This window comes from Apus apus, chromosome Z, assembly GCF_020740795.1.
Source record: "Apus apus isolate bApuApu2 chromosome Z, bApuApu2.pri.cur, whole genome shotgun sequence".
NCBI lineage: Eukaryota > Metazoa > Chordata > Aves > Apodiformes > Apodidae > Apus > Apus apus.
This window is the reverse complement of record NC_067312.1, coordinates 11,763,728-11,791,174: the sequence shown is the minus strand read 5'-3', so window position 1 is coordinate 11,791,174 and position 27,447 is coordinate 11,763,728. Positions and strand designations below refer to the sequence as shown.

The window sequence follows — 27,447 nt, the reverse complement described above, 5'->3', positions numbered from 1 at the left end:
GTACCAGGTACCTCAGGATTTATTTCAATTAGTTAAGATGCATGTAATGGGCCTTTTTTGTGAGGCTAAATTGACCAGGCTAAGTGTTGCCAACAGTATATTCAAGAATTACTTTCTACCTCACAGAGCTAATAATTATACAGCACATACTCACTTCTGTGTTGCATTATTGGTGGAAGGGGAAGCTAGTCTGGAGTAAATGTGTCACTTGGTTTTCCCTGCACAGACAATATTCTCCGGCTGTTTTCTCTCAACTTTTAGTAATGAAGGTAAGCGTAATAGTCATCTTATCATGTGCCGCTTTTAGCTGGGTCTTTCCCAGCTTTCAAATAGGTCTTAGATGAATTTCAATAAATTATTTACTTCCAGACATATTAATAAGACTTTATGGCAGAATGATTTCACATACACTTTTCAGACCTAAAAATTATAAGATTAAAACAGTGCACAGCTGTTCTTTTCCTACAAGTGCACTGTATGTCAGCCTGGATGAGTCGTAGCTCAGAGGTGTGTGGTACAGTGATTAAGGTGTTAGATAACCTGAGTGCAAACCAATGTTAATATGTGTCAATCTCCCACTGCCCCCAGTATATCTTATACTAAACTACTGCATTTTAACGTTTTTTTTTTCCTGTGTTTTTGATGGATCATTAAGATAATAAAATAATTTGCCTTGTAAGCTGGATCTTTTTGGAGATGTGTTGCGCTCATTCCTCTCTTACTACTTGTGGATGTTACAGGATTTATTATCACACCAGGAAGTTAATTTGTTGGGCTTTTGCATATCTGCTGCTGATAGACGTCTAAACACTTGTAAGCTGCTTATTGCTGTACACTTTCTAGTCTAAGCTGCTATTGCTGTACTTTATGGTCTTACTCTGAGAGCATCATGTGGTTCTATTCTTTATAGAGTCCTTAGCTGCCAGTTTGGTGTCTTTTATACCTAGGTTGGACCACGAGCTTTCTCTTTAGCCAGTCATTCCTACCAGCACGGCACATTGCACTTTGGATTTTTACATCGCTAGATGGTTGATTTTACTTGAGCACTTCCACATTCAATACACACTATGTTGGCATTTCAGTATGTCTTTTGCATTGCACAGTGAAGAGGGCAGGTATAACATTTACTGGCTACCTTGAGGTAAATGCCAGATGGATGTTGACATGTACTAATCACTTAAGGAGCACTAATTACAACTGCTTTGTTTGTGCTGGATATGTAAATGGGACTTAAACACATCACAGATGCTGTTAAAGTATCTGAGATTTGAGTTTACAGTTAGCATGTGAAGTACTAAATGGAAGAATTTGTTCCTTTTAACATGAGAACAGTGCAATGAGTGGAATTTTTTTATCTCAAAATGTTGATGTGACATTATGAGCTAGTCTGTGTCTTCAAAATTATTTGCACCTGGGAAAGTGAAAGAAGTGAGAGACCTATCTTGAAAAGTACAAACTGATTGAACACTAGGGGAAGTTTAGACAAGAAGAGAGGAATCCTTATAATTTATGCATACTTTTTTTAGTTCAACAGCCATTATATGGCTCTGGAAATCCACATTCATGACCTGTTGCAAGTCCCTCGAAACATTGTACAACTCTCCAGTTTGAAATAACAGTGCTTTACATAGTGTAAAGCACTTCTACCACTACAGATGAAAAGGAGGAGAGGGATAGCTGTTGTATTTTGGGGCAGATACAGTATATTTAGAAGGCTGGAGGAGGGAATTGTAGTTTTAATGAGGCCTAGCAATTCAAAGTGAAACTTCCACCTTACTAGGACATATTGGATCTGTTTTATTTGTATTAGAAATACATACCAGATTTAGGTATTTAAGGATTTTTAAAATAAACGTACTACACCTGGCTGGAATAGAGTTAATTGACTTCATTGCAGCCAGTATGGTGCTATGTTTTCATTTTTTGACCAAAATAGCATTGATAACTCAAAGTAGTGTTCATAACACACCCTTGTTTAGCTGTTGCTGAACAGTGTTTGCACAGTGTCAAGGTTGCCTCTGTTTCTCACTCTGCCCACCCCTCAGTAAATAGTTTGGGGTGTGCAAGAGGCTGGGATAAGGGGACAGCCAGGGCAGCTGACCCAAACTGACCAGAAGTATATCCCATGCTGTTAGTGTCATGGTCAACAGTAAAAGGGGAGGGTGGAGGTGGGTAGGACGTAACTGCTTGAGGAATGACTCAGTCCTGCTGGGGGGTTAAGGGAGCAATTATGTGTGACTTAGTTGCCAGCTAGGATCAACAAATCACTGGGAGGCACTAAATATGTGCAAGGTTTGTGTTCTGAGGATCTAGTTGTTATATCTAAGCAGGTTGCAGACTCTTTCTGATCCTGCTGTTTGCTTACTGCTGTGGGAGGACTTGATTCTTGGGGTGAAATACCTGATCTGGAGGACTTAAGAACCACTATGCTTAAACATTTATTTGAAATAAATTTAAGATTTTGTACTCGATGACAGTAGCTGATAGCAAAGAAATGTGCAGGTTATGGAACAAATTATTCACATCTTTATTTTGCACCAAGTATGGAGAACAGAGATTGGACTCTGGAAGGTCAGTTTGTAAGAGCCATGCAAATATTTGAAGTCATTATCTGCATGTGTATACACTTAATCATGCTGGAAATTAGACTTCTACATTTGCCTTTTCTTTCCTAAAAGTCAGACTTATAAGTATTGATTTATTCAGGGGTCTTGTAAGGGTTCAGCAGTGTGCATGTGTTGTGTGGTTTTTCATTATCGGCATTCTAGTGGTGTGTCTGTGTAAGATATGCCTGTGTACGTGCTTGGAAAGTTGGGCAATAGCATTTGGCTTTAGTGCTTCCAGTAGTTTTAACAGCAGCTGCTATTTGTTATTTATTTTTCAGTGCAGTGGCAGGTTAATCACATACCTGACAAGTTTCTTGTCAATGATACTGTGCTTGTATACTTGCTTTTCTGAAGTATTTCTACTGTTTGGTTGTCAGAAGAACTCAGAAATTTTCCTCTCTAACCTGTCCGTTGTTTGTAACTAGACTACAGTTTATGTTCTGCTAAACTGGGTAATAATTTCAGTTGCATCGAAAGAGGAAATCAGGAGTGACCACAATCAGACACCAGAGTCCTCACATTTAGTATTCCAGTAATAAACACTTCAGCACACTGGCTTGCTTTTCTTTCTTAAATGGATACTAATTTTCAAAAGTTTTCTAGGTCAGGTTGTGCAGTTAGATGTTCCTTAAACTTTCTGGATTGAGAGGGTGATGGCTTACTTGTAAGGTAAGATTTACAGGAAAGAGCTAACTAGGTATAGGTTGGCATAGACCCTTAATCTAATGTGAAGAGGATGAAGAGGAATCCAGTTTATTTTGATTGCAAATGACTTGAAGATTGAGTGTTTTCCCTTAGACACATGGGGAAATCCATATTATTCCTCTAGCAGGCTTTATACTTGAATATTTTGAAAATTCACAAGTTCTGGGAGTGTTATCTTTATCTTTTTTTTTAGTGACAACTGGTTAAAAGGATTATGCCTCCTACAATTATTTTGCCTTTTAATTTTTTCCAATTATGTAGATAGAACTCTTTCTTTTACAGGGCATGAAATGATTTTGTACCCATTTAAGAGCTACTGGAAAAATGATTTTTTTTTGTTTTGTTTTGGTAATTACATATATTTTATGTCTATGTAATACATGGAGGGTAGCCTTCTCTGAATACATTCCTGTCAAGTGGAGCTGGGTCATGTCTTTAACCAACTATATCTTAAAACAGATTGGTTTACGAAAGTAGTGAAAATAAAAATCTGGCAGGCAGTACATGTGAAAAAATTCTAGAAGAAAAATTACAGGTTGTCTTTTTGTAATATTTTAGGTTATGATAAATTTTATTGAGTCTTGTTGCTGTCAAAACCAAAAATCAATTTTGCGTTTCAGGTTTGCTTGTTGCCTTAGAACTTAAACATGAATAAAAATTTTGAGTGTGTTCTCAGTTTACCAGCTTTTTTGTATTCCAGAATTATAAGGCTTTTCTTCTTTCACATTTTACAAGTCTACAGAGGAGGGAAGAGATTAGAACTATTATTGAAGTGTTATTTAAGTAAGACTCCAACCCTGAACAGTATATTTTCAGCTGGGTGTGAATAGCTTGGAGTAAGACCATTCAGCTCCTTGCCAAAGGAAATTGATTTGAGTCTTGCCAGGGAATACAGCCACAGAAACTGAATTTTATTTTGTGTTTTTCTATGTCTGGCATTGTGCAGCACTGTAAGGTCATGGAGTATAAGATTTTTCTTAAGAGGTAATAAATTGATATATTAGAAAGTAACAGACCCCCGCAGTCATTAAAGCATGTGCAAAATTTGACCACATCAGCTTTTACTGTTTCAGAAGTACTCATTGTTAGCTTCAGCTTCTATGCTGTGGTTATGCTCATTATCAGGTAAATTAAATTACAATAACCTGTATTGGAAAGAAAAGAACAGATCTTTTTGATCCCCTGGAGGTGAAAATGTATCAGTTTGTGTAATAAGATACCAGTAATGAGAGCAGCTTATTTTTACCTTGAGAGTTCAAATAATTTGGAACATTCAAGCCAGTCTTCGATGAATGTTGCACTGAAGCTTTTCCTTTTTCTCCTCTTCCATCATGGTATTCTATTGTTTGTGTTTTCCACCAGCTTCTTAAAAGTGTGTTTAGTTAAGCTGGTAAAAAGGCTGAATTGGTTCTCACTGGAGTTTGGGGTGCTTCATATGTTTACAGTTTGTCTAAGGTTATTTGAATAACTGAGTCAGAGCTTCATAGAAATCAGTATAAGGACCTGTTTGAGGAGGAAGAAATGCTGGCTGGCTGCACAGGAGGATCTAAGGGCTTCAAATGATTAAAATAAATATACAGTTAGTTCTCCAAGTGTTAGCTAGCTTTTCTATTTGTCACTGAGAACTTGAAAAGGCTTGTGGATTTCTTTTAAATTTTGTGTTCATTTTTACAAGACTTATTTGCTTATTTTTATGTTGAGAGCCTTATTACAACAGTACGCTAGAAGAAAAAGCCTACACTTTTCACAGAATCTTCATAGACTCACACTTTTAGGGGTTGGAAGGGATGTCAAAAGATCATCTAGTGCAACCCTCCTGCCAGAGCAGGATTTTTAAAAAGTGTACCTTTCTTCTAGTGTAAGAATTTCCTGCTCTGAAAAAGAATGTGTTTTAAGTTTTTAGGTTTGACTGAAGAAGTGGGGTATCAGATTTGGTGGACAAATACTTCATAAAATATGCTAAATATGAAATGAATCATATATAGCATCAATCGTGCTGACTTCCACACCCTTCAAGAGATACAGAAATTATATGAGTTGTTCCTTTAAGAATGATGGCATTCCTAAGTAAAATACTAACTTTTTAGAGTTTTTAGTGTCTACAGAATTCATAAACTTACCACAGTATCTCAGTTACAGACTTTGATCTGCCTGAGACTTCTGCTTATAGTTACATTATCACAAAGAAGATATTTTCTTATGTGCCACAGTGTTAGGCGGTTTTTCTTACTAATACACAATTTTACTTTCAGCTCAGAGGATAGGAACCACAAAATCATGTGCAGGTATCAGAAGCTGACTTCAATTATTTTTCTTTATTCTCTCTTACTGGTATCTCTGTTTAATTGTATGACTTAATGTGAATAAGAGAACGTAAGTGTTTCTATTGTAGGTGAATGCTGATGATAGAAGCATTTGGAATTAATAAATTAAGCTTTTGGGGTCAACAGGATTGAAATTTTATGCTAAGACATAATTTATTATAAGCTCGGTACTTCCTTTATCCTTTCTATATACATACTGCTTATATTTTTTATTTTACTTCTTTGGATTTAGGAACAGCTTTGAAGAGATGTGTTGTAGGAGTTCTTTGGATAATTCCAACTGCTTTCAAAAATTCAAAGTAGCATTACTAACTGTAGAGAGACTAAATAAAGGAAAACATATATTAAGATGGCCCTCATCTTTTTTATGGAATATGATAGCCTATGCTTCTCAGTCTGCTAGCACTCTTCGTTAAAATAAAAATACTGGAAAACTGTCACCGACAACTGAAGCTATGAACCAGATTCTTGTGTTGGAGGTTGGCTGCAAGAGGAAGGAAACAGCCATCTTTGGCATGAAAACTGTGTCATGTTGAAGGAGAAGCCTCTGCCCAAGCATCCGCACAACCATGCAAGGAGTTGCGCACACACACCACACTTCAGCTGCTTGGACCGCAGTCCTTTCGCAGCCTGTGACTCTGGTGAGCTGATGGCTGCCCTTTTTGGCTGCTCGCTCACACACACTCTCCTCTCAGGCACTTCCTCTTCCTTCAGGCTCAACCCTAGGTTACCTGGAGCAGAGTCTTGCATATCAAATCCTAGTAAAAAAAATTAATCAAAACATTCAGATGGTACAAGTGGAAAAATAGCTTGAGCTGAGTGCTTCTGAACAAAGAAATCCCTGGGCAGTCATACCCTTGCAATCTATGCTGCTGCTGCTCATGTGCTTTGTATGTTCTTCATGTACCTTTTTAGTCCTATGGTGATTTCTGGTCTGGGGCCTCCTGACACCTTAATTGGATTCTTTCACTGTCTCCAGGCAAGCCAATAACTGTTCCAGTTGCAGTTTCTGATGATGATGGTAGGGTTTTACCTCTAGTGCACATGCTCTCTGACAGAGCATGGGAAACTGAGAAGTCCTAGACTTAAGATAAAACACTGCTTGGCAAAAACTAAAACATCAGTGGGTTATCAGCATTATTCTAATACTAAATCCAAAACACAGCACTGTACCAGCTACTCAAGAGAAACTAACTGCATCCCAGCTGAAGGCAAATTTAGGTGAAAGTTCATAGCTTGTGGCCTAAGGCTTGAGCAAATCTAACTACTCATGCTAATGCTAAATGATGGATTCCGAGTGATTCATTCTAGTTAAAACTTACTGCTTTAAGCTAAATGACTAGTATTTCTTAACAGGCACATCAAAATTGCTATTAACTTCTAACCTGTTTCACTGCACCTGGACAGTGTAGGCTGTTACTATGTTTTCCTCTGCCCTCCACAGCTGTCTTTCTGCAGATTCCAAAATTACACATTGAGAGAGCAACTTGCTGACTAAAAAAGGAGATTTTTGTTGCAATTGTGATAAAATCCATTATGAAATATAGCTTGTCACAGCCCATACTTTGAGATAAAATGTATCTGCCTGTCTTTTGCAGTAGGTTTCAGATGCGTGACAGATGATGATTTTTTTGATTATTATGTCAGTGCTTTGTGCTGGCTAATGATAGGCTAGTAGACACCTCTGGAAAAACTTGCTGTTGCATCAGAGAATGAGGGGGGTGGCATGGCTGTCCTGTAGAGTAGAGAAGGAGGAGAACCTCCCTTGACCTTCTGGACACAAGTAGACTCTTTGCTAATTGTGCTATGCAACACAAAAATGGGTCCCACACATGTAATTTATACCAGCAGACTACTCAGTTTCCTTTGCCCAGTCTATAAATGACTTAAATTTCAAAGTTTTATTCTTCCACATTCACTTTAGTTAGTCCATCTCAGACTATACATCAGTTGACAACTGTTTCTTCTTGTTTTCATCTTGATATTAGAACTGAATTTTGTGTATCTTACAGTCTCTAAACTATTCTTTTTTTTTTTATGCTGGCATATAAATTTGGTGAGAATGACTAATGGAACTTGGAGATAATTGCCCTCAATAACTTCCCACAATGTCAGCAAGCACAGGATGTTTTCCAGTATGTTTATCATCTGTGATTTCTGAGAACGTAGCATAAGAATAGTCTGTCACATATTGGAAGGAGTAAATGGCAATGAAGAAACCTGTGTTTGGGAAAACTAGATGCTTGTTTGTGTATAAACAAAGCGATAGTTTTATGTCTCAGAGCTACCACCAACACAGTATTTGAATGCCATCCATGCAGAAGTAATAAAAATAATAGCAAAACTTCAGCAGAGTTCCAGAAGTCATAATGTTTCTGTCTTTCAGCATCCAGGTAGAAATTCTTCCTTTGAAGTATTTTCTAATGGAGAACAGGCTACCTGTAAATTCGTACTATTTGCTAAAGCAAAAGCTTTATATAACATAGATTGTGTCTCCTAGCTGAGAAACCCTTAATTTAGAGGGTTCCTTTCTTCTTGATAGACTGTCAGATGTATTTCCTTGGACCTACGACTTCCAAACTCCTCAGAAGCTGTAGTTATTTATCTTGGCTTTCTGTTACTTTCAGAGTTGGCTAGCTCCCCTTCTGATTGGACTACTATGGCTGGAAAGAGTTAAATAGCATTTTATTTCAGTTGTCTCTACATGAAGTTTCAGAAATTGCATTCTTTACTAAATGTTGAAGTCTTTGTGTCTTTCATAAAAGAAGAATTTGGCATTTCCTGAAAACAAAAATCCAGGGGTTTGGGTAGGTCTAATGATGTTTATAACTCAGAAGGTTCTCTTTTAATTGTTTGCTTTATATAATTTTGGTTACCATAGATCTTTTGGTTTGCATTCAAGTAGGGGGTGCTAGTTGAGGTTTTACAGAGTACAGTTAAGCCTGAATGTAAAATTAAAAGGTTTTTAATAAGAGAAGCGTAGACTGGTTAGTGTTATATGCACTATCCCAGGGAAACTCTGCTATTGTGGTTCTTCATAAATGTAAATTAAGTATGAGTCAGGGCCAAAACTTTGACATAACACTAACCTCTAACACTGAACATGATGTGTATCTGTTGGTGGGCCTGAGGGGCCTGTTGTTGGTAGTATAATGAAGTAATTTATATTTTCATGAGCATACTGTAATTTTCACAGACTATTACATGGCTATATGATGTTCTTTTAAAAGATTTACAAGGCTGATTTCCATTTGCCATAGCTCTGTGGTCTGCACAGGAATCTGTAATAGTTTGAGACTCACTGAATTAAATCCAGAATGCATTGACAGCTACATTCTGCATTGCACTGTACAATGTTCTGTAAACAGGTGGTCCTAACCAAGTTAAACATGTATTTTTGTTTTTATTTTTTTTTACTACCGTGTGCGTATCTTGAGGCCTCAGGTTTGGAACTCAGCAAATATTTAATTTTCCTTTCTTTCAGATCTGAGAAATGTTAATGGATTTTTCAGTCTTCCTCACTGTTTTCTTGTCTGTGCCAGGTATAGTGAAACTGCTGCTCTGGTATTCTTAGCTAACTGCAGAATTGGAAAGAGAATGTATATTTCTGTAGTGGGAAGAGATTTTTTTGGTAATTCTTACATGTAAGACAAAGTATCCGAAGTAAAATATTGCCTGGTCTCCTGTGAGTCTTTTGTGCTGAGTTTTATGAAGAAAGTATTTTTTCAGGTTTCACTTGGTACTCCATTAAAGATTACTTCTCCATCAGTATTCAAGGTGATATCTATAAATGTAGAATGACATCTGCAATTTTAATTTCATTTTTCTGTGCCATTACTGCTGGGTGGCTTTAATTTGCACTTACGAAACAAAAAATACAGAGGTTTGTTTGGGTGGAATTTGGGGAGGGTTTTTTTGTGTGTGTGTTGTTTTGTTTGTTTTTTTTTTTTAGTTTTCTTTGTTTTAAATAGAGCCAGTGTGACAATTGCTTGGAAGGTGAGTAAAGCAGTGTCAGAGGTAACTGAATTACTGCAATGAAAGTAGGCTGCTTTGTGTTTAAGTGAGGTGTTCTTAGGTTTTGTGCAAGTTCATACAGCAGCATTGATTGTGTAGAAATCATAGCATACATAGCACTGATCTTTGCCAAACACCTTCAGGCATGTGTGGTCACATTTGAGTCTTCTCGTTCTGATTTTTTTACATACCTTTTGTGTAAATTACAGTTATTACTGTAGTGCTTTTTGGATCAGAAATGGAGAAAGCATTGTTTTATCTGTCCTCTTTTTAAAAGCATTTCTACTAATAACGTTTGAATTAGAAAATCTCTCCAATAACCTACAGATTTCAAATATCCAGAATCACAGAACAGTCATGGTTGGAAAGGGACCTCTAAGATTACTGGGTCCAACCATCAACCCAAAAATTTAAATTTTTAATGTCTTGAAAAATTCAAAATCATTGTGTTCTGTAAAGTGTACTTCAGTGTTTCTGCAACAGCTGTTATTTTGTAATACTTAGTACTGAGTGCTTCAACAAAATGTTTGAATAGCCACCAAATTCAGAATGCTGTGGTATTCCCAGAGCTAATGTGTATGTGTTTTTTCTCCCTATAGTTTGCCCAGGTAGCAGTAGTTTTGTTATATCATAAACAGATCATCCCATTAGGTTTTTATAACAGGTGGTGATCTTTGAGCTGCTGGATGACATTGTTTCTTTGCCTATGCAGGAGTTTTCATAATTTCCATCAATCCTTAGAAACACTTTTTTTGCAAGTTCTAGGACCCTATTCCATTTTTAAGTATTGATTTGTGAAGCTTAAGAGTCAGGGTTGTTGGAGGCAGAGTGAGAAAGCCTGTTGTTAGGGAATAATGTAAGTTGAAGTTTCAGGGGACACTGGTAGTATGTTTGCACTCAGGGTCTCTTCCCTGTCCCTTCCTTCCCTGCAGAGTATGCATATGAACTCTTCTGTTGGACTCTGCGTGTCAGCATCTGTAGGAGACTGGGTCCTAATATATATATTTACACTGTTCTGTGTGCAGATCTGAGCTGCATACTCTTACAAACTCTTGTAGCTTCTTCCTACTTACTGTGCTTTGCACAGCCAAGCTACATCCAGCGTATTGGTACATATTTGTTTGTACGTCTGCTAAGTCATGTGGGTTTGTCCCTTTCATAGACCAGAGACATCAATAAGATGGTTACCATATAAAGTGTAAATACTTTGCTGTCTTGTCTGCACTATCTGTGTGGACAGATCTATGGAAGTCCATGAGGGTTGCAGAAATCAAATTTTTTATAAATGTGAAAGTGGTAAGTTGATTTATTACATATCACAGTAAGGTGGGAAAGGGAGCCTCAGGGAGAGACGGTGTCACAGTTTGATGGTCAGAAAGCTGCTGAAGAGGCAAAGTAAAAGCAGGGAGTGGAAGATAAGGTAGGTTGGGTAATACTGAGGCACAGGGCCATCAGTAGACTACAGTAAGTGAGAGTTTCAAGTGGTTAATGACTAACTGAATGGGAAGAGGTGTATGAGCTGGAAACTGGGTAAGGGACATGGGGAGAGGACAAAGCAAATAAATGTTGATGGAGGTGATGGAAAAGAAATGGCCTAACAAACATGGATTTTGGATAACATTCTTTCTACAGAAAGAGGATCTTATTCTTAGCTCTGTGCATTGCCATACTTGGAAAGTCTGAATTTCTAAGTTAATATGGTAACAAGTTTCTGTAACAAACTTTATTCTCATTTCCCTTTATGCTTGTCTAGCAAAACTATTTTTTACCTGAAAAATTCTAGGTCAGCTATGATGAAAAATGCTTTTGTTCTGTGTTTGTGTCAATAAACATGACAGTTGTAAACATTCTTTTGATCTTTGAACAAGTGTAGATGTAAAATATTGTCTTGTGAGCTATTCATAGCTTAAAATGCTATTCAAGTGTGATTGCTGTCAGATAAAAATAATTGCCTGATTTGTAGGACTTCCCCTCTCTCCCCCACTGCTTAGTAACTTTAATTACATAAGTATTTCATTGAGTTAGGATGTTTATAAAATTACAAAAGACTAGTAGGAAGATGGATGAAGTAAAAATACTTGGGTGTTGTATTTGTGAGAAAACTGGTTCTGTTTGAGCACGTTAAATAGTGGAATGACTTGCATCTATAAATAATGGACTTTGATCTTCAACTTAAATGTTTTGAGACTGTTAAGTATTTGGAATAATGGTGAGAACAGTGTTAAAAGGTCAAAACAAATTCCTAGTTTGTTCCATACCCTGTAATAGTGTGCACATTTCAGGGAACACCTGTACACAGAATGACAACTCCTCCAGTGTACACACTTGACTTCAACATGGTGGCAGCTTCCCAGGCCATGCCCCGTTTACAGATCTGTTGCTGACTGTCAGACTTACCAGTCTCCTATGAGATTGATCCTATGAATTTTCAATCTCTTATGAATTTAACTCATTTTTATAAGATTTTTTAAAACTTCTGTCTTCCTGTAAAAATAGTTTTAATAGAAACATAGAAAATAAGTTGGCATTTGATTTTTCTTACCTGTGATCTGGCTTCATTTAGCCCCTTTAAGTTCTTGTCTGTGGACCTGTGCACATTATTCTATATTGCTGTTCTCCATCTCCATATAATATTATTCTCTACCCCTTTAACTCTTTTCTTCACTGTCCATAGGTAGCCTTTTTAATAGACAGTAATTCTGTAATGTTGAGCATTATTGTTTCTCTTTTTTGCACCTTTTTCTAGTTTGCTGTATGCCATTTAAAGCAGATGTCAAGAAGCTGTTTGTAATGTCAGAGATAAACGTCTGCTTCTAGTAATTTTCAGTTACACTGAACATGAACACATGGAAACATGGTTGGAGTACTCCTGTGACTGGAGTGTTGGAATTGAAGGATACAGGCCCTTTAGGAAGGACAAGCAAGGTAGATGACAGGGTGTTACTCTCTCTACATCAGTGACCAGCTGCAGTGACTGGAGCTCTGCCTGGGGATGGATGAGGAGCCAACTGAGAGTTTTTATGAGTTAGGATTGAAGGGAGGGACAGCACAGCAGGGCATAAGCAAGCCAGGAGGTTCCTGCAGTGTGTTGATAATAACTTCCTTCTGCAAGTGATACTGGAACCAACAAGGAGAAGTGCTGTGCTGAACCTTGGTCTCACCAAGAAGGAGGAGTTGATGGGGTCAAGGGCAACTATGGCTGCTGTGATCATGAAATGGTGGAATTCAAGATCATTAGAGCAGTGAGGAGGGCACACAGCAATCTCTCTACCCTGGATTTCAGGAGAGCAGACATTGGTCTCTTAGGGGACTGGCCTATTAAGAGTACCATGAGAGGTACTGGAGGGAAGAGGGACCCAGGAAAGCTATTTATTATTCAAGGGTCAGTTCCTCCAAGCTCTGGAGCAATGCATCCCAACAACAAGGAAGTCAGGCAGAAATGCCAGGAAGCCAGCAGGGATGAACAGGATGCTTCTGGATGAACTCAAACACAAGGAGGAAGCCTGGGACGCAGAAGGCCTGGGAGGAGTACAGAGAAATTGTATGAGCAGCCAGGGATCAGGTTAGGAAGGCTAAAGCCCCGAGAGAAGTAAATCTGGCCAGGGACATAAAGGGTAAGAAGATAAGCTTCTACAGTTACCTTGGTGATAAAAGGAACACTAGGGAAAGTGTGGGCCCTCTCCCGAAGGAAATGGGCTATCTCATTACCTGCAATATGGAGAAGGCTGAGGTACTCAAAGCCTTTTTGGCCTCAGTCTTCACTGGCAAATGCTTGAGCCAGATCACCCAAGTCACAGAAAGCAAAGGCAGGGACTGGGAGAATAAAGAACCACCCACTGTAGGGGCAGAGCAGTTTCAAGACCATCTAAGAACCCTGAAGGTACACAAATCCAGAGGACCTGATGAGATCCCTCTGTGGCTCCTGGCAGATGAAGTTGCTAAGCCACTATCTATCATATTTGAGAAATCTTGGCAGTTAGGTGCAGTTCCCACTGACTGGAAAATGGGAAACATAACCCCCATTTTTAAAAAGGGAAAAAAAGAAGTCCCAGGGAACTACAGGCCAGTCAGTCTCACCTCTATGCCCAGCAAGATCACAGAGCAGACCGTCCTGGAAACTATGCTAAGGCACATAGAACAAAAGGAGGTGACTTCATTAAGGGCAAATCATGCTTAACAAATTTGGTTGCTTTCTATGACAGGGTTACAACAGTGGTGGATAAGGAAAGGGCAACTGATGTCATATACCTGGATAAAAAAGCATTTGACACAATATCCTTGTCTCTAAGTTGGAGAGACATGGACTTGATGGACAGATCATATGGTGCATAAGGAATTGGCTGAATGGCTGCACTCAAAGAGTTGCAGTTAACAGCTAAATGTCCATGTGGAGACTGATGACGAGTGGTGTTCCTCAGGAGTCAGTACTGGGCCTGGTGCTGTTTAACAGCTTTGTTGGTGAAATGGGACAGTGGAATTGAGTGGGACCCGTGGCAGGTTTGCTGCCAGCACCAAGCTCTGTGATACGGTCAACACCCTGGGGAGAAGGGATGCCATCCAGAGGGACCTTGATAGGCTTGAGAGGTGGGCCTGTGAAAACCACGTGAAGTTCAGCAAGGCCAGGCTGCAGGGTCCACAATTACAGGCTGTGCAGAGAATGGGTTGAGAGCAGCCCTGAGAGGGACTTGGAAGTGTTTGCTTATGAGCTGACAGTGTGTGCTTGCATCCGAGGAAGCCAACTATGTCCTGGGCCGCATCAAAAGAAGTGTGGCCAGGACGTCAAGGGAGGTGATTCTCCCCCTTTACTCGGCTCTTGTGAGACCCAACCTGGAGAACTGTGTCCATTCTGGAGCCCCCAACAAAGGGCCCAGAGGAGGGTCATGAAAATGATGAGAGGGCTGGAGCACCTCTCCTCTGAAGACAGGCTGAGAGAGTTGGTTTTTTTTCAGCCTGCAGAGGAGCAGGCTCCGGGGAGACCTCATAGCAGCCTTCTAGTATCTGAAGGGACTACAGGAAAGCTGGGGAGGGACTTTAGACAAGGGCACGAAGTGATAGGATGAGGGGGAATGCTTTTAAGCTGAAATACAGTAGATTTGTGTGAGATACTAGGGAGAAATTATTTACTGTGAAGGTGGTGAGCCACTGGAGCAGGTAACTCAGGAGTTGTTCATGCCCTATCCCTGGGAGTGTTCAAGGTCAGATTGGATGGGCCTTTGAGCAACCTGGTCTAGTGGGAGGTGTCACTGCCTGTGAAGGAGGGTTGTACCTAGATGATCTTTGAGGTTCCTTCCAACCCAAACAATTTTATGATTCTTTCAGTGCAGAAATGAAGAAGAAAAAACACAGTAAATGTGGTGTGGTTCATAGAATATATGTGGTTTGCAGTTTTGCAGTCTGTGTAAGAATAATAAGCATCAAGCTTTAAAAATACATGTTTTCAAAGGATTTAAATGAAAAAATAGTAGCTTTTCCAAATATTTGCTTGGTCCTTTGGTTTACTGTATTCAAGCTGAAAAATATTTTTTGTGGTTTGTCTTTATTGCCACATTTGTGTTTCCATTATACTCTGTATTTTACTCAGTATTGATTTTCAGGCTGTTTTTAGTTAATGAGTGGTGTGTTGTTTATGAATGTAAAATCATTCTAATACTTCCTAAGACTCCCAGATAAGCATGTGTGATGTCGCTAATATCAAAACTTGATGTCTCATAAATTAGTAAGTTTATTTTGACTGTATTAACTACAATTTGTATCTTGCAGTTCTTGGTATCTCGTTGTTTTGTATCACTTTCCTGAGGTTTCCCTGTTCTTCAGAAAGCAGAGATTGTGTCAAAGCTATTAGGGGATGAAGCTGTCTCATTTTTTCAGTACAGGAATGGTAGTTGACTAGTGATGGTACTAGAAGTGTATGAAGGCAGGAGAACTGCTTAGACAATGCAGTAAGTCTCTTTTTCAATTTGCTTTCAGGTGGAGATGGAGATATCTTACTGTCTTTAATTCTTCACAGGGTTACACATCATTCTGGAATGATTGCATCTCCTCAGGATTGCGTGGCTGTATGTTAATCGAATTGGCATTGCGTGGGCGTCTTCAGCTAGAGACCTGTGGAATGAGGCGCAAAAGTCTGTTAACAAGAAAGGTAGGTGGAGGAAAGTGATCTCCTTTACATTTGTGTCATGCTCCTGGCAATACAGTAGTTATAAATTACAGCTGGTTGTAAAAAAAAAAAAGACTTTTTTTTTTCAATACGTGGGGATAGAGATTCTGAATAGTGACCTAAGATGCGCAAAGTGTTTAAATGCTGAGCTGAACTGCCTTGTAATTTCTGGTGTACTTGTTCTCTTCGCCTGTTTGTTGTCTTGACGTGTCCCTGCCACTGTTGGGAACCTTGCAGAAACAGTTGGCAGTGGCTCTGGCCAGGGTGTGGTGGCAGCAGTTGGTACTGAGAGCCAGTAGCACCAGTTATACTCTGCTGAAAGAACCGACTTTCGCAATGGTGGTGAGATGTGGGCTGAGGCTGAAAGGAACGGCTAACTGACAGCCTGCTACGTGGATCCTGCAAGCCACCAGTTTAATTCTGGTGTGCCCAGCATTGCATTTTGTGCTTGCAGTGCACAGAAGGGAAATCATTCTTGTACCTTGGGTGCCTGAGAACACATAACTGTATCTTGTTTAAGCATGTGACCGATGTGTTAAATTTATTGTACTCGCTCACCTTTAAGATGGACACATTTTTAAGGTCTAGTATTGAATTAGGCTGAAGAGTTGAGGCCTTAATCTGTTACTTTTTCTGCTGGAGTTTTCTTTTGTACAAAGTGTGCACAGTCACACTGGAGAATTTTTACTTCATCAGCATTAAAGGTACTTGTAAAATAAGCTTATTTAATACATAGTCAAATTTTGTCAATCCACCACAGATAAATTCCCTTTTATGGCACATTTCCCTGAAAATACTATGTTTTGCTCATTTTTTAAGGGAATGTTTAAAAATTCTCTGTCCTTCTCCCAGCTGCCTCCTTTTCTGAATAATCAAACCTCTGTTCAGACAAACACCTCTGCTTCTTTTAGCTTCATTTAAGCATATTCAGTATTTCTTAGTTTCCACTTTTTTTTTTCCCCTCCAAACCTGTTGTTTCCTTAGATATTCAGGAATGTTCTTCAGCAGTTGTTTTTATTCTGTGTGAGCCTTGTCAGCTCTATCTACCTGAAATTTTAACTTTTTTTTCCCCAGGAAAACAGAATTATAACCTGGGCATATAAGAATACAAGCAAAATTATTCTATTCTTTTGGGTGGTTTGTTTTGTAGTTGTGGATTTTTTGTTGGTTGGGTGTTTTTTAATTCTTACTAGGGGTTTTTTGTTTGATCTTGGTTTTTTGGTTTTTTTTTTTTGTTAAAATTTATCATGTGGTTTTGGGGGTGGTTAGGTATGTTTTGCACAAACACCAAATTTTGGTCTTGTTTCTGTATTGGCTAGATGTGACTCAACTCTACCAAGGGCCCTCCTTGTCCTTTTAAGAAGCTAAAACCTACTTAAAACTCAAAGCTTTGATTTGTAATTCAGAAACCTGTATTTTCAGACCATGCATTTAAGTGAGAAGTTTAGGATTCAGTGACTTCAGCTTTTGTGGCAGCTGAGGAGGGTAGTGCTGCCTTTGTAAGCAGGCATATTGGAGTACCTGTTGGATTGTTGCTAGCATTTGTACAGCCTTGTGAGGTGACCCCTCTGGCTGAAAACTAATTCAGTTCTTTGATTAGTTTAGTTTTTACTTGAATCACTTTCTTGATCATGTTGTCAGGTGGGGCACAAGTGAAACTGCTGGCACAAGCAATAAGGTGAGAACAAGAAGAGGATAGAACTATTTTTTTTGGGCAGTGGTATAGATTTATAACTGGCTAACTGTGCCCTTGGTCATACAGCTGACTTAAAAGACGGCTAGCTACAATGACTTCCACTCCAAGCCTTAAATCAGGTGGATCTTTGATGATGATTGTTTTGCATTTTCTAAGACAGAACTTCAGAAAGGATCAAGATGCATTAAATCCATGCTTGAATGTCATAGAGAGACAAATGAGACTGAGAAACTGGCAGACAAGGACTTGATGGATGTTAGTGAAACTTTGAAAGTCAATATGACATATTTTATGTTGCAACATCCTTGTAAACTTGACTTAAGAGTGTGTAATCATCACGTAATGTTGGAGTTGTATCTACTGGTGTAAATTTTAGAAACATACCAAGTCTGGAGCTTTTATATAAATAAAGTAATTTCTAAGACTAGTGGTTATTTAAGATAGAAAATGGTACTCTATGCTGCCTTACAGCATCAGAAGGCAAACCAAATATTAGAGTTTTGTAAACAAAAGAAATGTCAACAAATCCGTGGCTTATTAACTTCAGTATTTTATAGCTGTCAATTCTGAGTCTTTCATGCAAGAGTAAATTTTTGTATTAAAACTAAGTAATGAAATGTATTTAAAAATCAGCACAAGGTGCTTAATCTTTAGCATTGCTTAATTGCAAAGCTGTGTCATGGAACATGCAAATTAAATATTCTTTATAATTGAAATTTCCTCAGCAGTTAGATCCAAGACAAATCTAGTACCTGATAAATTGCTGAAAAATTGGAATAACCAATATGTTTTTTGACATAAGGCTGAGGACTATCCTCTCTGAAGAACCAAGATCTTAGCTTCTTTCTCTGCCTTAGCTCATCTGTTGAAGAGAGAAACAAAATTCTCCCTTGTGGATGCTTAATCTTCTGTGATGATTCAATTAACAAGATCCCTAACCCACTCAATTTCCCACTCTTCTTGTGCTGCTACAACTCTGAAGAGAGATAGGAAACATTCATTGATAAATCCCTATCCAAGAAAGAGCAGATCCATGAAGATAGGAGAGAGATGGCTGGGCTTCTGTTGTTGCCTGTCTCCCTGTGTTGGGAAGGGAAATACCATGGAAGTTTGTTTTTGTTTGAGGAGAAGAATAATCAGAAAAACCTGTGCAGTGCATTTTCAGTATAGCAGAGAAGTGAGAAGAAACAGGGCTATATGCCTTGCTGCAGAGGATAATAGACTTAGAAGTAAAATCACCGTGCACTGTAGCTTCACAAGAGCTTATGGAGTCCTGACTGAATTTAATTGGGGACTCTATGCTCTTTACATCTCTTTCCTCCAAATGCCTGTATGCTTAGGCTCATACTGTCATGGTTCATTATATTCAGACTAGGTTCTTAAACTTCTTTGCAGTGGTAGGAAAAAGTATCTTAACCCCAGATAAGCAAGGGAAGTTATTTTCTAAACTTAAATACCCCCAACTTTATCTTAGACTTAAAAGCATTTTTTTAATCTCTTCAGTGTGGTTTGGTTGGTTGTTTTTTTTTTAAATAATAAAGGGTGTCAAAAAGATCACTACACATCTTATCTATTGAAGTGAGACGGTGAGTAGTACGTTACCCATTGCGTCATGCTGGGGTGATGCAATGTAACTAAGATTACTCTGAAACTAATCATATGGGACATTTCAAAGAAATTAAAATACTGCTGACATGTCAGTTTTAAAAAGAAGTAAAGATAAAAAAGTCGGACATTCTAAGGCTAATTATCAAAAGAATATCTGGAAGGTGGCTATTAATAGCCACAATCCAGCATCTCAAAAACCCAGCTTGAATTATGCTTCTGTATAATTAAAGAACAGCAACTTCAAAAAATTCAGAATCTTGATATAAAACTGGAAGATGCATAATATAGTTAAATATTGTTAATAGAGGTTTTGAGTGACACTGTGATGCAAGCATGTAAATCAGAAAGATAAATACTCACTGTTTTGTGATTACTTTCAAATAGGGTTTGTCTGGATTAAGATGCGGTTGTGTTCTTAAAACCTAATAACTGAGGTTTATAGCTGGAGTGATTGCTAGGTCCCAAAAATGGAGACCTGGACAGCATCTCAAGAGACCATTTAATCTTGAGGCAGTAACAGGTTATGAGGTTTCTTTGGTCCCTCCTTGGCAGATATTTAGTCTTGAAATTCTCCACTGGATGCGATTCAGTGGCTCCTTGGGGTGTTTAATTTGGCTGTTGAAGTTTTTGGCAGTGTAACCTCTCAATCTTCCTTATTTCCAGAATAATCTTATTTTTCCCTAAGTAGCCACCCTAAATGACTGTTCAGTACTCTCTTTATAAAAATATCTTACATGCTTTCTTTTTATTTCTGAACAGTCTTTGTTCTTTTTAACCTTGTGTTGTGGACTGGTTAATTCTTGCTGGTTGTTATTTAAATTATTAGTTTATGTCCTTTATATATACCATCTAAATTGGAAATAGTATTCCAGCTATGACCTGTAAGGTATTCACAAAGATCTCTCCAGCAGTTTTCATTTCTTCTCATTGACTTTGTATTATGGCATTATCTTACCAGTATTTAAGCTGTTTTACCGTTGCAACTAATTTCAGTATCATCTACAAGCTCCATGAATATCCTCTCTACTTCTCTGTTGTTTGTAGTAGGGGTTATTAGAACTACAGAAATAAACTTGGGATGTCTTTCAGTAGGACACTTAAAGCTTTTCCAGAACACCTTTCTGATTAATGTCAAACTTTGCAAAAAAATAAGAGCTTTCACTTGCTTCTTTTATATGTGGAATTATGTTGATGTGTTCGTTCTTCTGTCAATTGCCTATTACCTTTTTTCGTGATGCTTACAAAGTGCTAACTTGTAAAAGTAAGTTGCCAGATTTAGTTGTTACTTTTATAAACTACTTTGAAACTTTTCTTAAAGAAAGATTTGTTGTTGTTTATTCAAACATATGGACTAGTGCTAGTTTAATCTGTTTGGTTTTGTTTGGTGGTCTTTTCTAACCAGAAAAAACATATTTGTACATGGTTTATACAAGTACTTATACTGATGAACAAGCAGTCACTCAAATTCTTACATTTTATTTTGTTACTGTGAACGATTTTACTGTTGTTCTCCTGGGCTCTTTTGAGAGAAGAGCCCAAATGATTTTAGAAGTTATTAAATAACAAACTTGAGTGATACTGTGTTTATTATTGCATATTAAGAGATTTATTAGTACAAATATATTTTGCCTAATATGTGTCTTTTAACTGCTGGGGAATGAAACATAGTATTGCTGGTCGCTGTGTTTCTCAGAGCAGTAAAATTCACAGGTGTTGTCTTAAACCTGTTTTTATCCATGAATATATAGAAGAAGAAAACCGGTTTTTCTGCTTTTTGAGTTTGTTATTGATTTCTCAATTTCACATGGCCTAATTCTTTAACTAAAATATTTTTAATAAATTCAAAAGCAGTAAAATGGACTGCCATCAAAGAGTAATTTAACAGTGTAGTGTACTTAGTTTTGGGGAGCAAGTGAAGGACCTGGCTGGGTCAGTGGATTACCTTCCTTTAAAAAATCAGTGTTAAGCATGTTAGTAATATTATAGTTTTAGTCAACTGAGGTTAATTTAAGTTCTACATAATCTAAGACTTAACATACAACTTTGTAGTTAAAATCCTTGATAGCAGCTGTTTGTTTGTTTTTTTAACTAAACAGTTTTTTAAAGTTGCATATTCTTAGAGCTGGTTCCTTATTAAAACTTCCTTGGTTTTGGTAACAGATTTTCCCAGTTTTTATTGGTATTTGTGGTATATGGTATTTATGGTATATGAATTTAAGTCAAAATACTGACTGCGTTTTATTCTGTCCTAGGTGATCTGCAAGTCAGATGCTCCTACAGGGGATGTTCTGCTTGATGAAGCTCTGAAACACATAAAAGAAACCCAGCCTCCTGAAACAGTACAAAATTGGATTGAACTGCTTAGTGGTAAGCCTTGGACATAATATAAATTTGCTTTTTCCCCCCAGTGAAGCTAATTATCTGGCATCACTGGAAATTATACTGTAAGGTTTTTGGAGGGAAAGTATGCAAAAAAGTTAATTAGTCTCCTCTAGGGTAGTCTCTTGTTGATTGTAGCCTTTAATCAGATATAAGAAACTCTTGCTTTTGACTTAACTTGGTCTCTATACAAAAGTGTCAGAGACACCTCAACTCTATGGAAGGAGTGCTTTTCCCTGATTCTGAAGTAAATTAGACCTTCACCTTGGGGGATGTAACTGCCTTTCTGTATAATTGGAAATGAGGGTTAGTGGAAGTTTGGAGTGTAGGTGTGTGGATTCAGTATTCACATCTTTTTCAGAAGAACAGTGGTAAGGAGCTCACTGCTGATGTAAATGTAAAAATGAGATGTAAAAATTTAGAATTAATGGCCAGAACATCCTCAAGAAACTATACAGTCAGGAGTTCTATTTTTCAGTAACTGGAGAAATAAAAATAAGTATTTTCAAATGTTAGATACTTCTTGTTCAAAACAAAGTCTTAAAGATGGATACTATGCACACAGCTCTCCTGTAAAGCTAATAAGTTGTTGCAAAAAGAATATGAAATGTCAGCTAGATTTCATCTTTACAGTTGCAGTTAACATTTTTCATATACCTTGCCATCAGCTGTATCCTCAGTATGCATAAATTAAACTGAAATTAACAATTACCATCTTCTAACATAAAGTGCTTCTGTTGTTTTGTTGTGGTTTCTTTCTGTAGCCAGAATTCATCACCAGGGTTTGTTTTTACAAAACACAAAATGCAGCTTCCTTGGAGCAGATCAGAGCTGTACTTCAGTTGTGCAAACAGTGCAGGAAAAAAAACCTGCTGTTTTGTCAGCAACGTGACTCTGGGAGGGGTGGGTAATAAGACTGTAAGTTGTCTATCTAAATCCATTAAATGTAACAATTGATACATTTTGAAAGTGAGCATAATCCCTCCACCTTCCCCTGCCTTCTTATTTTCATTATGTCCTTCCTATTCAACCTGTAGCACCTTAAACAGCCTTCCTTGCACCACAGTTCACTCTCCTGTCCTTGTCATCCATCATCCATTCTTGCTCCTTGACTATCATGCAGAGGGAGAGAGGAGAACACATCAGTCCTGGTCGGTAGGGGGCATGGTGGCTGCATTGTCTTCCAGTTCAGTTCGTGCTCAGCTCTCCTTCACTTTTGTAGCCTGCAAAAACATTTTTCTTGTCCCAAATACATAATTTCTGCTGACATTTCACCTTCACTCCCAGTGTGGAGCACATCAAGGTAGTACTGATACAAAAAAGGTCAATTAATGAATGAACACTGTTGTATGTTTTCCTTGAGCTAAGCTAAGGTTTGCCTGACCTGACTGAGCTTTGGCTCTGGGAAGATAGTTATTGTCAGTGCTGTGGCTAAGACTTGGCTCAATGATTTTTGCCCATGTGTGGTTAACAATTACTTGGGGTGTCATTACAGTTCTTTGTGTTTCCCACTGTTTAGAGAACTGCACTTTGAAGAAAAATATTTTGGTGGTTTTGTTTTGGGTTCTTTTAATAAACTCTTTTAGAATTTTGCTTTAGGACCTGATCCTGGAAGAATAGACACTGTTATTTTAAGCCATATGCATATGAAGAGTGCTCCTTGAGAGTGCTGCTTGAAGTTACAGTACATAGGAGTTCAAAGCCATTGTGGAAATATTTATATGGACATGCAAGGTGATGTTTGCCAGGCTGATATTGTTTATAAGATGGCCTCTAAGCAAAGCAAGTGTAGGGAATACAGAAGTTTGGATCAAAGTGTCAGATCTTTATGCCCTGAAGTTGCGACAGGGGAGATTCAGACTGGATATTAGGAAGAATTTCTGTACTGAAAGAGTGGTCAGGCACTAGAACAGCCTGGCCAGGGAGGTGGTTGAGTCAGCATCCTAGGAGGTATTCAAGAAACATCTAGATGTGGCACTTCAGGGCATGCTCTAGTGGCTGAGGTTGTAGGTTTTTTGGTTTGTGTTGTGTTATTTTTTCGTATGTGTGTTTTCTGGTAGAGTGTGTGGTGGTTGTGGTTGTTTGGGGGAGGGGGTTGTGTTGGTGGTTGAACTCGGTGGTAATTGGAGGTCCTTTCCAACTATGACAATTCTGTGCATCTTCACAGATGTAACAAATGTATCTGTCTGTTTGGACAAGTGGCTTTGTAATTGAGGAGATTGGTCACAAGGTGTCGCCACAGTATTGATTTTTTGCTACTGTATAGCCATATCTGTAACAAATATAGAAAAATCTAAGAAATAGCCTTTGTCCCATGAAACACTGTAAAGAAACTACACGTTTGTGTGTGTGGTAGTTTTGTTCGTGGTCAAGCTGGGGAATCACATTTGATGTACAGTTGGTGTCATTTCATTTGCTTACTTAACTTGGCTGTTAGTGGATACAGTGTATGTCACTTTATATCACAGTGGGAGAAACCTTAAAATAGTACCTGGTTGTTTTTATTGTTGTTGGATGTTAATGAATTTTTTTAAGAAGCTTTCTTATATAGAAACCAATCAATACAGAAAGTGTCATATAATTTCTAGAAAACCTTCATCTGTGTAAGAAATACTTCATGCTGTTTCTTCTGTTGCCTCTCAAAATGTATGAAGCTTTTTTATTAGGAGGAGATTTTAATACTTATGATAAGTACTTAGGCTGGACCTAAAATTTTGTCTTAAGTAAACTCTCAAGCAAAGGTGGATTTGGCAGTGCTTAATAATTACAGCTTTTTCAGTAGCTGTTGATTCTGGTTTTGTGCTTTTAAAATTCTCTGTGCACACAGTCATACACTCCAAAGGGCCAGATTCTCCTGCCTTAACAAAAAGTATTAGAAATAATTTTTTATTGAGACATTAAATTCCCTGCCCAACATGTGCTCCAGTGTACACACAAACCCCTCTCCCTCCCCTCCCTAGTGCATGGTCGCTGTTTTATCCAGTGGTCGCAGGACGAAGAAAAGACAGAAAACCTGAAGAAATAGAGAAATGCACAGGATAGATGCGCATTAATCTTGTTGCTGTGGCAAAAAGAAAGGCAATGACACTTCTTCCAGTCTCTGATACGGTAAAAGGCTGGAAAAAGACAAATGCACAAGATTGGAGGAAATGCTTATTTTTATTATTAAAAGTAAACTCTTTCTTTGGATTTGGGCTTCATATTTTTTCTTCAGTACAACACTGCTTGTTTGTCATATCCTTAATCATGGGTTATGGCTTAGATAGCATTTCATCCAAACTGTAAACATTCAGTGAAGTCCTCCAAGGAGGCTCTCATGGTCTCTATGTCTGTATCTGAGTAGGTCAGAGATCAGAGAAGTGCTGACATTAGCACAGTATCTTACTGTAATAGTCAGCTATATGGATTTCACAGCTCATTCTGCACCACGGCGGGGGGGAAATCACTGTAACAGTACAGCTTAAGCTTTGCCTGACTGTTGGGTTTTGGGCTTGTTTTTTTAGGGGAAACATGGAACCCACTGAAGTTACACTACCAGCTACGAAATGTCCGTGAACGGTTAGCTAAAAATCTAGTGGAAAAAGGTGTACTGACAACAGAGAAACAGAACTTCCTCCTTTTTGACATGACTACGCACCCTCTCACCAACAACAATATCAAACAGCGCCTCATCAAGAAGGTTCAAGAAGCAGTTCTTGACAAATGGGTGAACGATCCTCACCGCATGGACAAGCGCTTGCTGGCACTGGTTTATTTAGCTCATGCTTCAGATGTTCTGGAGAACGCTTTTGCCCCCCTTTTGGATGAGCAGTATGATTTAGCCACAAAGAGAGTGCGGCAACTTCTGGATTTAGACCCTGAGGTTGAATGTATGAAAGCCAACACAAATGAGGTTCTGTGGGCTGTTGTAGCAGCTTTCACAAAATAACTGCATTCAGACTGAAGTGTTCACTCTTCTTTCATGTAAACCAGTTGTTTCTCTTCTACTGACTATTCATGTTTTCTGTAATTTGTACCTTCTCACATGATGAATTGGCTCTTGTTCAATGGGAATTATAAGTGGTGTATTCCCTCCTTCTATGTGTATCTGTATAGAGGATTCTGCTGGTACAAGAGACCTTCCTGTTTAAAAACAACAGAAGAAGGTTTTACTGCCATATTGGCATTCCATTTCCTATTCAGTTTGAGTTATCTGAAATACTTTGTTTAATCTATTTTTCATCTCATTGTTATTGAAGTAGTTTAATGTGGAAAGCACCTCAAGGGGGAAATGTGCATGCAGTTGGACCACTAGTCTCAGCTAACACAGATGTGTGCATGCATCAACACTTCTGCAGTACCATTCATAACAGATTGAAAAGGGCCTTTTTAAATCACCAAAGCTCCATGTTGAAGTGTCTGTCAGGACATTTTATACACAGATGTTGTTTCAATTATATCTAACAAAATTACTTTAAAAGCAGAAATGCCATTAAGCAGCTTTGTCAATATCTCCTGTAAAATGCCCCCAAAATGTTACTTTTCTTGCGAGTCTCTTGTGTAGTTATATTTTCATTAAAACAACAGTTGAGTCATAAGACTAGTATAGAAAGGTCCAATTGTTTCATAAACCTGTTTTGGGATGGGATACATTCCATTATATTGTATATATAGTTAAAATTGTATATTAACAACTGCCCCATCTTAGTATTTTGCAAGATCTACTCTAGTTGTGCACCTGGTGCCCCTTATTTGCTCTCAGCCATTGCCATTTGATGGAAAGAAAGGCCTCCTGTAAAGAACACGTATGTGAAAGCTGTCTGCTTGTGTTGTCTACAGTTTGCCATCCAGGTGTTCTAAGTCTATGCATTGCCTTTGACAATTAGTGTATGGAAAGAGACCACTTTCTATCATTGTTTGTATGGTTTCTTTTTTTTTTTTTCCCCTCCTGTATGGAAGAAGCTCTTTACTGGTACAATTCTTGAGTGCAGTTTTTAATTTTGTACACAAATAAATGTTTGACTCTTAAACCTCATAATCTATTTTACACTTCAAAAACAAAAAGTTGGTTCCTAGCAGGTGTTGCATGTAAATGGTTAGCAAGTAATGATTGGAATTCACATGATTAAGATTTCTGTAAGGGGATGCTCTGCTATATTTTAATGTTTTTATATGCATTTCTGCTGATTAGCACACTATTGTAAAAAAATATACAAAACTTTGGCTTTTAAAAATTTATTGCCTTTTTGCCACTGCTTGTTATCTCCCATTGGTTTCACAGTGTAAATATTATGCATTGAAAAAATTAAGCATTGATTTTTTTTTTTCCCTCATAACAGTGCAAATTTATAGTGGGGCTTACAGGTGTTCAGAAACTTTTTTGGTTAATATTCAGAGCAAGAATACTAGATGGTGTATAACTGTAGAGTTGAAATTTAAGGGATCCCTTAATCTGTATACTAGCTTTTTACCTACAGTAAATAAACTATGATCTTGAAAGTGCCTGAAACAGAGCAAGCATGTCATTTTTGTTTTCTGTTGCTAAATAGAAATATTTTATTGCTTAAATGAAAGCTTTAGTTAATATCCTTCTTATTAGAAAGGGAGAGTTTATACTGAGTAGTTCAGACTGACCCAATCAACGGTGTCTGTCATTCAGATGTGCAGAAGTTGTGACTGAGGCAGGCTGAGTTAGCTTGTGAGTCTTCAGCTGTGCCTGCCTTGCTCTTCTGTCTTGGGCACAACTATATCTGTGACTAGACTTCCATTTTCAAGTAGCTGACTTTAAAATGCAATTTAAATTCATTATACCTATATAACCTTTTTTTAATAAAGGTTTTTTAAATATGGTCCTTAACATGTAGTGGCACACTGTTCTTTCAGTTCTTAAATGCTGGTTCTTTAGAAAAATAGAAAGTGTGTTGTAAGACCTTTCATACTCTGGTTTACAAATAAAAAGACAAACAGTGTTCTCAGTTG

General features: G+C 38.0%; 1 protein-coding gene across 1 annotated transcript in view; it reads left to right on the top strand.

The window, feature by feature from the left end:
- GOLPH3 (golgi phosphoprotein 3) overlaps positions 1-26,981 on the top strand; it is a 32,476-nt gene extending 5,495 nt beyond the window's left edge. The window contains exons 2-4 of the mRNA XM_051643072.1: positions 15,657-15,788; positions 21,363-21,477; positions 24,993-26,981. Coding sequence (XP_051499032.1) covers positions 15,657-15,788; positions 21,363-21,477; positions 24,993-25,417 — 672 coding nt within the window. The 3' untranslated portion in view covers positions 25,418-26,981. The remainder of the gene's footprint in view (positions 1-15,656; positions 15,789-21,362; positions 21,478-24,992) is intronic.
- Positions 26,982-27,447: the final 466 nt, after the last annotated feature.